Source organism: Rhinolophus hipposideros (assembly GCF_964194185.1).
Source record: "Rhinolophus hipposideros genome assembly, chromosome: 16".
Lineage (NCBI taxonomy): Eukaryota > Metazoa > Chordata > Mammalia > Chiroptera > Rhinolophidae > Rhinolophus > Rhinolophus hipposideros.
The window spans coordinates 19,100,162-19,114,467 of record NC_138062.1 but is presented as its reverse complement, the minus strand read 5'-3'; the positions used below and the strand labels follow the sequence as shown (position 1 = coordinate 19,114,467).

At 41.3% G+C, this 14,306-nt stretch overlaps 1 protein-coding gene across 4 annotated transcripts in view; it reads left to right on the top strand.

Annotated features, from left to right (window-relative positions):
* ZNF827 (zinc finger protein 827) overlaps positions 1–14,306 on the top strand; it is a 152,251-nt gene that overhangs the window by 89,977 nt on the left and 47,968 nt on the right. For all 4 annotated transcript variants that reach the window (XM_081077334.1, XM_081077335.1, XM_081077337.1 and 1 more), the window contains exon 8: positions 13,277–13,380. In XM_081077334.1, the coding sequence (XP_080933460.1) occupies positions 13,277–13,380 (104 nt within the window). The remainder of the gene's footprint in view (positions 1–13,276; positions 13,381–14,306) is intronic.

Below are 14,306 nucleotides of genomic sequence, written 5' to 3'. Positions count from 1 at the left end.
ACGAGGGGAGAGTAGAGACAGGCAGTACTGAAGAAAGAAGCTGATTCTCTCCCTGTCTTTTATAAATCCACAGTTGTTTATCAATTGATCTTGACTCTCATTGCAGCCACAAGAACTAAGGAAAAGTGTAGCAACCCAGGATGAAATACTTGATAGCTTGGCATTTCAATGTGTGCTTAGCAATAAGACATGGGGGTGCTGATTTCCCTGCCTGGGAACCAAGAGAGCATGAAGCCTGTGAATGTGTGTATAGTTAACTCTCCATCCCACTCGGGCCGATGATTGCCCTCCCTCTTCCTCAAACCCTGCCTGGTCCTGGCTATCCATTGGCAATTCTGTTTGTTAATAGCTCTATTAGAAGGTGGGGCGGTATGGAGGGAGAAAATGATGTTAGACAGCATTCCTTGTTAGCAATGTTTAAAAAGAGATTTAGGTGAAGCTAAAGGTTGAAACTAATAACTAGCAAGTTTCTGGATCATTGGTTCTCCACCTCATTTTTTAAAAAAACTCTTACAATGGAAAATTTCAAAAGTCGAGAATGTAGCCATCACCCAGTTTGAACAATTCATGACTCAGTTGTTTCATCTCTCCCCTCCTTTTGTTTCCCCTCCCTCTCTCTAAATTATTTTGAAGCAAATCCCAGACATTTTAACCACCGGTTTGAAAAATGCCATTTTAAATAAAATCCTAAGGACTTATACTCTGCTACTTAAAATAGGCTCATCTTCCCAAAAGTAAAGGAGAAAAACAATCACCAAAGCACACCTTGAAGCCAGGCAGAAAAATCAATCTACTTAGCAGCTAGAATGATTGGATCATGTGGTCCTGCTCACCAGTGCCCTGACCTCACCCCTTCCTTCTGTCTCCTCGGGCACCTTTGTCCAATCAGTCCTGTAGTTGGAACTTCACTGTAAACGCTAAAACAGCCGTCCTTTTGCCTGTTTCACCTTAGAGTCCAGAAAATTCAATCTAAGTGTACAGAAGGCTGTGCGCCCCCTTTGAGGTGGTGTGTGGACTGAGTGTTCTTAATGCCATTCCACCTGACAAATGAGACGAGGAGACAGTCCAGTCAGCCCCAGGAGAACAGAAGGATTGAACACTTAGGTGACTAATAAAATCCTGATTTTTCTGTTTCCTTTCCCAGCACAAGCCTAGGTTCTAGAGGGAACAGACAACCAGCTAACTTGATCATTTGTAGATGAAAATATATGAGCTATGGTATCATAACCAGATCCCAAAGTTTAATGGAATAAAAAGAAGATCTCCATCTTCTGACATGGACCATCACCCAGCCAGATGCTGGATAAGATCAAAATAGGAAAATGGAACCCTAGAGGAAGAATCAGATAGCTTCTGGCAGGTGAATTGGACATGCTCAATGTTGTGTAACACCATGAACTTCAAACAATGGCTGCCAGGAACCTCTCTTGGTTATTTGTTCTCTTTTCCCCATTAATAATGCAGTGTCCGTGGGGATATAAGATTGCAGGCTTATAAGAAAAACTTCTCACCCCTGGCTTGCTTTATTCCAAAAGCAAGGAAGTGTTTACCTGAATTGTCCTTTTCTGCATTACTACACAAAAAGCAAAAGTGGGAAAATCAGAGAAAGGTAGATTCACATCATGCAGTGCCGACCAACATTTAATTTGCCCAATTTTCAGAATTTGAAATGTGGGCTATTATTCTATGATTTAGATAATAGCACTTACAGTGTTTACTGAAGAACATAGGTACCTGGAAGTGTTCAATGTAGAGTTTTCCGATGTGATGGTTTGGATGTACATCCTTAAATATTTATGATTCAGTAATAGAAATTGCACAAATTTATAAAAGTATGATGTGGTGCCTTAATTTGTGCAATTTTCCCTTTTCGTTTTTTGAAAGACCTAAGAGAAGAATGCTCCATTACCTTAAAAAGTAAAAGATTATATACAAAGAGCTCTGGAGTAGACATAGGAATTAAGAAAATATACAGGAAACAAGAGCAGATGAAATTGGTGATTTTTGAGGAGCTCTCCCTACATTGTCTTTACTCTTTATATTTTATGACTTTAAGATTAAATGCACTGAGAATTCTATTTCTAAAAAAATGGAAATCACTACTAATTTCATGGAATGCCTTCAGTTAGGACATTCAGTGAATGCTTTCTTGGTGAAGTCAAGGCTGTTGGTGGGCTATAAAAAACACCATTCCTCAAGACACTGCCATCTACTGGAATACGGTCATAATAAAGAAGTAAATCTTTGATGCCTGTGATGTTAAGTATGCCCCCCTGCAGGTGGTACGTTGTGCAGTGCACAGCCTGCACCACTGTCTGCAGCTGCCCTGACACAAATGTTCACTTGAGAGTCTTTTCATTGGCAATATATGCTTTTCACCTTATCTTTGAGTTTTCGTTTTTTCAAAGGAATTAACCTAATCTTGGAAAACAATGGATCATTTAAAAAAAAAGAATACATGTAGCCTGAAACTACTTTGTGCACTGCTGCCATTTGAGGGTTTTTTCTTCTTATTTTACCGTACCTTTTTCAGTACTTTTATCTATTGCTATACTGCATTGTCCCGTAGGTATCAGCCTCTGCCATTTCTTCTCCCACCTGTGACATCTATATTGAACTGTTCTAGGTGAAACAGTATGCTTCCAGAACTGTTTAGTGTTGTGTTATGTGAAGAGGCATGTTTAAAATCTACTGTTCAGGATCTGAAGAGGGCTGTGACTTTCTTTTTCTCATTTTTCCATGGGCTCTCCCACCTTTGTTTCTCCAGGCTTGCAACAGTACCCCCTCTTATTTGTATAACTCAGAACAGTCAGGAACAAAGTGTAAATTTGTAGGTGTCTGTACGTAGACACCCAAAATCTGTATTCTCTCCTAGTCACTTTTGACAGGTTATGCAGAGGTGACATGGCCAAAAGGTGGCTTAGGTGCAGGCTTCACTCCTGTGCTTCTTATCTGGAATTTGCTCTCCAGAGTGTTTCCATGGTTATTACTAGAAAGATATCAAATAGTCAAGGGTTGACCTCTGTTAAGGGGTGAAAAGTCCTTTGGCTGATGCAGCGGGCCAGGGGCATCCACATCTCTCTGGTGTTACTACCTCCAGCTTCCATAGGACAGAGTCCTGCGTCTCTGCAGAGAAGACAGCTCATCTGTTCTCTGCTCACCTCTGCAGAGGGCCCGCTGACCTTGTTTATGTAGAAAGTCAGATTCCTGCGGGAGATCCAGGTCCCTCCACAGGCTGACATTTCTCGGATCCGGACGTGCAGGTTCACTTCCGTGGCCTGTGGTTGGCTCTGGCTCTCTGGGTCTGGCCTCCCGGCTGCAGCAACCCCCGACAAGGCCTGCCATTGTGTGCCTTGTCCTGAGAAGTTTCCTGGCTCCACAGTGGATGAATGCTCCAGCCTTCCTTAACAGGAATTGTTCCTGAAAACTTGGTGTTGGGTTGTACGGGTTGGCCCGCCTCTGAGACAACCCTAAATAGAAGGCATTTGTACTTTTCAGAGGAGAAAATAAAAAACATTACCAATATATATTTCTTCCTTAGATGTGCTATTGTTCTCCTGCAATATTTTAAACAGCCTCTTCCTTTTACGGCTGTCAGCCTTTTGTACCTGAACTTCAGTAATACTGCTGGAATCATAATTTAGATACAGTTGTCTCCGCCTGTGTCTTTTACAACTGCCTTAAAATACATCATCCCTCAGCTTTGCTCTTTACAAGACTAAGAGTCTCTTTAAAAATAAAAATAAAGGATCTTAAACTGTAAAACTTAATCTTTTTATAGTTTAAGAAACACTTTTATTTCCAGAGAATATTGGACAGCATAAAGAAGAAAAAATAATCATTTATAATCAGTCCTGCTACCCATAGACAATCACGGCCAAGTCGATGGTGTATATCCTGGCTCAATTTATATATATATTTTCCTATAAAAATTGGATACTACTATATATACAGTTCTGTACCCTTCTGTTTTCACCTAGCAATATTTTAAGAACTTCTTTCCATGTCAATAAACATAGCTCAATATTATTCTTCTAATGTTTGCATTAGTATTCAATGTTTGCCTGTGTTATAACGTATTTAATCAGTCTCCAGTTATTGGATATGAAGGGTTTTGTTTTCCCAAGTTGTTGCTAATATAAATGATCCTGGGATAAATTGACTCAAAAAAACATTCACAGTCTTCAGGCTTTTGGTATGGATAGTCTAAATGACTTTCAGAAAGGTTGAATCTCCAATTCTACCATAAACTAATGAAAGAGAGAATATTTCAAAGATCTCTGCTTTACCATTAAAAAATGTTTTTTACCAATTGGGAGGTTAAAAATTATATCTCATAGTCAAAACCTTTTCATTTATTGATTCCTAGTGATATCAAGTATTTTATTCATGAGGGAGCATTTATATTTGTTCTTTCGTATATCTTCTTTTATTGTCATTTATTATTCTGTTTGGTGGTTTATTTGGGTTGAACATTTTGTTTGTTGCTATTGATTTTTTTTTACTATGTAAAATTTCAAAACAAAGTAGAAGGGATAATGTAACAAATCAGCATATCCCCATCACCCAGATTGAACAAACATTTGCTATGTTTACCTCACCCATCCTTTTGTCCCCTATATTTTAAATCACATGTCGGACATCATAGCATTCACTCCCAGCTTCTTTGATATATATCTCTGAAAAATGAAAATATTTTCTACAATACCATTGCACACCCTACAAAATTAACAACTCATTCCACTGGTTTTTAATTGGTGAGCAGATTCTATTTGATCTGCAATCAGCGAAGTACACAAGCTATGTCCATGGACTAGAAGGAGAAGGAAACACATCTTAGCTTTCTTGTCAGTCAAAATTAAAGAAGAAACTGGTGCCTGTAGGGGCAGTAGAATGATGGAGTGACCTTGATTCTCCGTCTACCACTAGCCCCATTTGGAAACCCACTGAATCTGCAGTGCCAGCCTCAGTGTCTAGATAAATACCCAGCTAAGCTTGATGATGTATAGCGATTAATTAAGTTTTATTCACTGCAGTCTTCTTTCATTGATCTACCTAATGTGTCTACCCAACATGATCGGTAACTGGATTTCCAGACCTGGCCCATTTGGAGTCACAGGAGGTCTTCTCTGTTGTGTCCCTTTTAAGCTTGAATATGGAATTTAATGTTTTGAATGGTCAGGGTTGACTCCAGGTCAGAGACGCCAAATCATTCTCAATCTTGAGCACTCTTCTCCACCCCCATGCCTCCTGACTTACCATCCAGGATTCTTTCATTAAAATAAGTAAATAAAATCATTCATGAATAGGGGTGCCCGTTTCTGTAGTATTGAAAAGGGAAGGACAGTGTTCACGAGCACCACTAAACTTGTGTTTCCTTTCACTATAGATTTCCTTTTTAACTGACTATAAGAATGCTGGTAGGAAAACGGGTATTGACTCTTATACCGAAAATGTTAATATCTAGGCCCATTTTGAAAGAAATGCAGCTACACTATCTCTCATCCAAAATGAAATTGAGGGCCAAAGGTGGAAATTAGGACCACGTACAGTCCAAGGTGACATTTAGAGATTGCTTTACCAGAGCAAAATGACCTTACTGAGATTTTTTTTAAGTGCTCAAAACTCTTTTACAAAAATCTGTGGAATGAAGTTTTTAATCTATTTCAAATAAAATCATTTATTAATATGTTACAAAATATATAGATATGTAAACATTTTAAAAATATTAAGCATCTATTCTGTTATAAATTATTAGCATATAAATTAATCAAGGACAGTAATATTTGAGAAAAATAAACACTACCTTAAAAAAATGAAGAAAATTGCATTAATCGTGAAAATTTGGTTGAAAATGAAATCATGTTATTTGGTCTTTTTCAAAAGTGGAATATCTGAAAATAAAGTATGGCAACGTTTTTGCTGTTGAGTTCTGAGCATATTTACATGCAGGCTTTTTCACCTCAGAAAGTTTCATCTGACCTTAAAGTATCTCAGGAAACACTGAGAAGGCAGTTATAACTACTCCAAATATTTCCCTTATTCCTTACCTTCGAATAATCCCATCTTGTTTATTTGATATGTTCGAAAGACTTAAAAAAAAAAAACTTTCATTTTTTGGCAAGGCCTGTATTCTGTTATTGTTACCAAAGGTCTAGGTTTTGCTCAAAGAAAACATTTCCAGTTTGTTGTCATTTCCTTTAGTTTCATTATATGGACATGGAGATTCCATATGGACATTACCTGTATCCATTTCAATCTGTCACAGCCATGTTCCACATATTCAGAGAGTCTTTGAACTAGAGTACCATTTATTCGTGGAATAACTTTGGCCAATTGCCCATCTCTTCTTGAGGCTTTGGGAGGCATGGGAGATTGTTGTTTTCAGCTCGGGCTTCCTGTTCATTTTTAAATATTATGCAGTGTGTCACTCTTGGGTATGTCTCAAGGTCTAAGTGATTCAGAGGTCAGATTTTTAAAAATACCAGTACAAGGGTTTTAAAGAAATACATGGAATTTCAGTTCTTTAAAAATAACATGACGTATCAATACAGAAAACTAGTATTTCAGGGCTCTGATGTCATAGCTGGGGTGAAGTAGAGCTTGACGAGGCCCCCTTACCATGAGGGATAAACAAACATCTAGGTGGCCCAGAGGCTGGGGTTTGCTGGTGAGCAAGTAGCAGCTAGAGAAAGAAAACATTGGCTCCCACAGAACTTTGCCACCCCAGAATGGGGCTGCTGGCTCTCCTTCTGCCACCTACAGCTTCTTAGAACTATCTAAGTCAGATAATTTCGTCTTAAAATTGCCTTAAAAGAAAACAAAGCAAAATAAAAATTAACCCAAATTGTTTTGAACAAATTTTACCCAGCTCTTGGGGAAAAAATCTGGAAGCCCTGTTACGTTGTATGATACAGAGCTGGATGGGTACTCAAGTACTATTACTTAAAATACCCCATCTTTTTTTTTTAATTCATTAAAGAAAATTTTGTCCGTGTGTCTGTTGCAGTCAGAATATCACCTCAGGATGATTTGCTGGAAACTCTTAAATTTAAAAGAATTTCATTCTATCCTAAAATACATAGATCCTTACGTGTTCTGAGTAAAAAACTCATTATGGAGCAAAATCTTTTTCCCCCCTATGTTTAATCTTTCTATTTGCCATCCTCAAGTTTGGTCCTAAGAGTTAATATTATTGTCTTTTAGAAGGCAAAAAATCTCTTTATTGCTCCTTAAAAATTACTGTCATTACTAATTTTTTTTCCTTAACTTTCTCTTACATACTGTATCCACCTTCTTTTCCTTTTTGTTGTGTTTTGCTGTTGCCATCAAGCTGAGAATTCCCGTAATGTTTGGTTTCAGTGGTACATGGGGAGGGGTGTTTTTAAGTAGATGGGGCTTCGTTTCTGCGTGCAGCACAGCTCCCCGTTGGCACTCAGATGTGAAAGGTGGAGATATTTGTGCCACAATTGGCACTTAGCAAAATGTATCACTATTTAGAGCCATAATCTTTTATAGACTGTTTTATTATTTATTGTAAATCTTCTCTTTTTGCAGCTTCGTGCTGTTGACCCTACAGGCCGTCTCATGCCTGGAATTGTCCAGTTACAGTGACAGTAGAGCCTGTCAGATTTTAACCCTTAGATTTTCTACAGCGTGGGAGGGAATAAAACTACACATTCAACATCCATTTCATTTTTATCCAGAAAAGAAACTTGAATAGAAAAAAGTTTTGTCTTTACTAAGTAACAACAGGCAGGGAAAGTAATGGGGTGTTGGCCAGTCCTAATTCTACAGCTTTCTGATGCAACTTCTGAATATTTATTGAATAAATATTTATACAAATGAGCTAAGTCTTTCAGGTAGCCTGTTACTGTGCAGCCCTAAGGGAACCTGTTGTGGTATGTGGTGATTTTGTTCAATAACAAACAATCCTCTCCCCATTAGCTGTTAGTTTCAACCTGCTCCTCTACCAACTTTTTAACCAAAAATGTTAATCAGAAATAATTGTTTTAACAGTTTTTGCCTTTTCCCGGTTCCTTTGCTCACTTTCTGATGGAGAGGCTTTTTCATAGTGAAATGACTCAAGTTCAAGTAGCTTAAGAGTTAGGAAGTGGGATCCTTGCAACATTTACAAACCGGCCCCTTTTCTGGAAGAACTGGTAACTGTCTAAGTTACCAGCTGAAGGACAGCACAAAGGTGCTTCAGGATTGACTACATCGTAAAGCCTGTATTTCATGTATTGTTTTCCTCCCTGGGAAAATGCAGACCCAGTTCATCCTGTGTCTGGATGGAACAAATGTCCCTCTCTACCACCCTCTCCCACCTCGGTAGTCCCTGCAGCCCGAATGAGGTGCCAGCTTTGTCCACCTAGGCTAAGCTGGCCATCCCTGAGAGTGGGTGGCCTTCTGCACTTTACAAACACGGTGAGGCCCGGGAGCAGAAGAGGAGCTTGAGGAATATCATCTCGACACTAAAAATTACATTGCTTGCTGGCACTAAGTCATAAGAGCAGTGTCCTCTGTCCTCAGAACACAGGCAGAGAGTGAAAGATGACTAATGATAGTGGAGATCTAATCCCATTAAGCAAGCACATGCCATAGGGGGAATGTTCCAAGTTTGGCTGCCTCTCATTCTCCTTTTTCCTGAAACATGGATGTCAGGCTAGGCGGCCAAAAGATTAATATACAGATGGCTGTGTAGTTAGTCATAATGCCACCATGAGCTTCCTCTCTGTGCCAAACACCTCATGACTGTGTTACCCTTCCCTCTTCATCCGGGCTTGCCCCAGGAAGCGGGTACAGACAGTGGACAGGGGTGAGGACTGCAAAGTGACCCGTTCCCCGTGTTGTGGAAGTATCAGAAAAGTGGGGCATTTCTTAACTTGTAGAGAGAAGTAAAGACTGAAATCCTTTTCACTTACTCTATTTCTTAATTGCAAAAGTCTTCCTTCAGTTACCTAGGCTCCTGCATACTCAATGACTTCTCCCATGCGCCCTTCATGCCTGCTTCCTCCATCTCTTTTGTCCTACCTGTTCCAAGAAGGACTGGTGAATATGTGTTATCCACGAGTTGCGTAGATGTTAAGAGACCACACAGAAGGTAGTGTAGCTTTGTGGGTAAGAGTGCAGTCTGGGATGCCAGCCAGCCTGGATTCAAATCCTGGCTCAGCTCATGGGCCTGGGCAATGACTTCTCTGTAATAATAATGGTAGCTATGCCGTAGAATCCTTGTGAAGATTAAGAGACGTAATACACACAGACTACCTTAGAACAGGGCCGGACATTTAGCAAGTGATACATGTGTCCGTTAGTTACTAGTTTTCACTGAGCATGTACTATGTCCTAAGAACTTGAACGTGAAGTACCTTCTTTAACCCTTACATCACCGATGAAGGTGGTATCGTTAAACCTCCTTTCCGGGCTAGAGAGGTTGTGGATTTGACAAAGGTCACTTAATTCTTCAGTGACCCATATGGAATTCAGGCACAGATCCTTCTAAGTCCAAACTCTGTGTAACCCACTGCACTCCCCACGTCCCGTCATGGGTGGGTACGAATGTCGAGTGTTGCAGTGGCATGTTTGAGACTGTTTCTCTGTTCACCTAACACCTTCTCTTTATAGGTAAGACCTTCCACCAGGCTTACTCTGCCTTGACTGGTGAACATTTCTCCACTGATTTTTTTGCCCTGTAATATCACGGTCCTTTTGTGCACTTTTAGTATTCAGCGTGACCCCCTTCAAATTTCTGCTCCCTCGGAAGAAGTCTTTTCCTTTCTATACAAGATAAAGCTAGCATCCAGGGAAGGAAATTATTTGGAATGTTGTTCCCCTAAGTGATTGTCTCCCTTTCGACTCAATTTCTTCTGAGCAGCTGGGTGATAATACGGGTTCATTCCTCACATCAGTGGAAATCTTTGCTGTTAAAGAGAACATGTGAAGATGCAGAGCTAGCCCATTTACCTGTGATCTTCACCTGCCTGATCTTTTCAACTATTTTTCAGTCTGTGTGTCGTTGCCTGTTTGTAGCATTGGCCACCAGTGTCACCGTGTCCAATATGGACTGCTCCTCTGGCTGCCTGCCTTGTCTTTTGCCAGCGCCCCTCCACCCCCCCACGCAGAGCTTCCTGGAACTGAAATCCTATTCTGTACACCCTCCCTTACACAAAACACGGCAGGCAGGGCTTCCCAGTAGTGTGAAGACAAAGACGTGATCCCTGCACGGTGTGCCCGCCTGCCACGCCAACCTCACCTCCCTCATAGTGGGCCTGCTTCCAGCTCTGCAGACTCTGTTCTCTCCTTGTGCAGGGGACTTTCTCCGGCCCCTTGGGACCTCACAACCCTCCTCTCCATTCAGGTCTCCGCTCCCTTGTGGCTTCTGCAGGAAAGTCCTTCCTGGGCTTCCTGGCCAAGCCAGACCCCCCACAATAACATGGCGCCTCTCTTCCACAGCACTGGTCATAGTGGCAGTTAGTTCCCTTCCACGTACCCACACAGGTCTCTGCACTCCCTGAGATTTGCAAAAGTAGTCAGTCTTGCTGACCATTATGTTCCCAGGCCCTGGCACTTCATAAGCATTCAATAAATATTTACTGTAAAACTGAGGGAATGAGGGCAGTACACATATTTCTCTGTAGTAAGAAGGGTGGTATTTTCAGATGCCCTGTAGGGGCCCCTCTTGGGACTCTTGGTGTCCCCAAAAGGAAGTGCCACATTTCAGACCAAACAGTTCTTCAGGCTATCCTGAACTCTCAGATTTCAAGGTAATTGCGATAGCCAGAGTCACAGTAAAATGCAGGCCCATTGATGCCCTTTACCCTGCGCCCAGGGGCCAACCCATGGTAAACTGTCCACTCAGACAGGAGGTTATCACTGTCACCTTGTATAGAAGCATCAGAGCTAAGGAGGTGGGAATCGAGAAATCTTACTCTCTGGGTTTGACCAGCAATCCTCCAAGGTCTCCACTTCCTTAAAAGTTTTTTGATTCTGAGATTAATCTAATCACCCCCAACAGCCAATGGACCTTTGAAACTCAGAGCAATCTTTTCTTCATTCATTTTATACAGGGAAACTACACTTTTTATCAACCTGTGAGGATAGGTTGATTAATTCATGTTCTCTTTTGGGCTAGACAGAGATACAAATTAAAAAAATATATAGCTCACATTTATTGAGCACTTACTGTTTGCCAGGCATATGCGTATTCCATGGATTGTCTTACTCAATCTTCACAGCTCCTCTGTGAAGTGTGGTTACTGTTATCATTCCTTTTATAGACAAGAAATGAAGGCTCAGAGAAGTTAACTATTTGTGCCAGCTGCCACAGTCACAGACACCGTGTTACACTGCCTTGTCCTTTCCAGTGTTTTGTATCACTTGCAGGTTATGAGATACGAGGCATAACATGGCATGTCTTCCCCACTCCTCAATCTACTGTCCTATAGCCAGTTCATTTTCTTAAGCCTATTTAAATTGTTTTATGTTTAAGACATCACTAAAAAGCATTAAATCTAGCCTAATGGTCATGTAGACCTATATTGTTTATTAATGTATGTTTTACTTTAAAAAATGTTTATGGATGTCTTCCATTTACCTTCGTATTTCCTTTTTAATATTTAATAATAGTAACCATAGGCTTGTGGCATGTTTAGAAAAGCAACACCAGTCATGGGAGTTCTAGGCTTGTGTGCCCTCAGATCTTTTCCTTCCCCTGATTTGTGGGGTTTTTTTTGTTTTTTGTTAATTTTATTAAACTTATCAGATTGACATTGGTTAATACAATGATATAGGTTTCTAGCGTACAATTCTATACTCCCTCGTATGTGTATTGCATTGTGTGTCAACCACTCAAAGCGAGATCTTCCGTCACCATGTATTTGACCCCCTTTACCTTCTTCTGCCCTCCCCCACTCCTCTTTCCCTCTGGTGAACACCATACTGTCATCTGTGTCTTTGAGTTTGTGTGTGTTTATTTCTGTTGCTCGTTTGTTGCTTTCAGTTTTATATCCCATATGAGGGAAAGCATATGATCTGCAGCTCTGCAGGGGCCTGATCCCTACAGGCTGTGATTCTCTGGCTTCAGAGAGGGTTCAACCAATCAGAGGCCCTGATGGGAAATGGGGGCGGGTCTTAAGGAAGAGCTAAGGTGTTTCTCCCTCTCCCTCTCCCTCTCCCTCTCCTGCAGCAGCTGGGTCAGCTCTGTGACTCCAGCTCCCACCAGGTGGCCCCAGGCCCCGGGCTCCATTTTCCCCTTTTTGTCTCTCCAGCCTCAGGGGGGTGGTGGCCTCCTGCTTTTCTTATCTCTGGGTTGCATTACTGCTCCCTGTGAACTGTCCACTACCTGTGTACCCAGTTCTCTCAATTTAATTTTCCCTGTTGTAAGTAGGCCTGTCCGTTCTCCAGGTTGAACGCTGCTGGATATTCCAATGTTCTGACATGTGATCGTAATACTTATTTATAGTTTACTTTAAGGCATGGAATATGGATGGTATGACTGGGTTAAAACCCTCTGATTAAAAGCATCCAAAGCCTTTGTGTTCACTGTGGCTGTGGTATTAGCAGAGACCCTGGCTCAGCGTCTGGTGTCCCTGGTTCTAGTTCCGGCTGAGTCACTAGAGGAGAATCGCTCAAATCAGAGCCTCGGTCTCATGGAAAATGAAGGTGCACCCAGTGTCCTTTCTGGCTTCCCCGTTAGCTGGCTTTAACTCCTTGCAAACCAAGACAATTCTAAGATGCAGTTTCAGTTTCTGTGGGGACCAGTGAGATGTCTCCTTCAGTGCAATGGTCCCTGACTTCCACCATCTGCCCTTCTGAGGTGTGCTATTGGTCCCCGAGGGATCAGGTGACAGAATGTGGGTGAGCAAGGACAAATCTGTCACCACTCTGGGAAGAACCTTGAACAGGCTTTTCTGATTCTGACCCAGATGATTTGTCTTCATTTGGTCACACTCACAGAACATACAGCACAAGAGTAAAATTTACTGCTCAGCTGTCCTGACTGGGTTTAATCGTCTTTCAAAGGTGATATTTCATGTATTCACCTTAAATATAAAACCAGTAGGCAGAATGTGGAGAGGATACTTGTCTGATGTAATATAGTTTCTCTGTCTCCATTTTAAATACAATCATCTTAATAGTCTCTAAACACCATTAAAAAAAACCCTTATTCAATGTGTTTGTGTGTGTGTGTGTGTGTGTGTGTGTGTGGCCAGATGCTCTTTGAGTCCTTTAAATAACTTTGATTTACTAAACTTCACTCCTCCTCCCCCACCCCCAGCCCTTTCTTTTCAGAAGATACATTTAGACAATCACCATTCACCTCCAGTTCAAAAGAGCTGCTGCCCAGTGAATCTGTGCTTCACGGAAGAATATCAGCTCCAGGTATGGAAACACGTTGGCTTTGCTTCTACTATTGATAGCTTAAGAATTTCTTTGCTGAAATGTGTGAATTTTCAGATACTCTCAGCGCATGTGTTGATGTTATTCATATGAAGCTAGCTTTTTAAAAAGAGGGAGAAACTCAATTTAAACATCCACCAAAGTTTATTAAAAGAAAATGCAGACAGTAAGAAAATTCATCTTTGCTTTAGGAGCTAATTGTTGTTTACCTGTTTCGTTTGCATAGTGAATTTTGTTTTTCTTTGAAATAGCGAAGTATAACCTGAAAATAACTTTTCACTTGCTTTTCACGTTTTCAGTATTTTAGGCAGGCAGCCATCAAGGTAGGGGAAGGCAGTGGCCAGAACACTAATCGCCATTAGGGCAGAGCAGGACCCTGGTGGGGTGTGGGCTGCCACAAAGACCACTTTGGATTCCATGGAGTAACACAGCTCCTTAAGACAATCTTGCCATTCAGATTTCAGTATCTTCATATATACATCTAATGCTCCTTTTTACCATTTCAGCAACAGTACGTAATTTCTTATCCACTCTTCCTTTCTCGTTTCTCCTTTCCAGAGTAAAAAGAAAGATGTACTTGCTGTTCCCTTATCAACAGCATGGCCGTCCCTCAGGGCTCGTGTGTGCGTTGTCAGAGTTATGAAATGAGGCTATTTGAGAACCACTGAACTGTAGTCCCTCCTCCCTACTCACCCGCTACCCCCCCACACACCCATCTAGCAGTCAGGAAACTTCCTGCTATTGTTACCTTTGTTTCCCACCACTGAGAGAATTTCAGTAGTTCTCAGTGGTCTACGTACCCATTCGTTTGTGCAGGAGAGCAGTAGGAGAACCAGGGCTCCGTGCATGTGCAGGAGGGGTTCGCTGCAGGAGTGTTGGCTGAGAACCCCTGCAGGAATAAAGTCCAA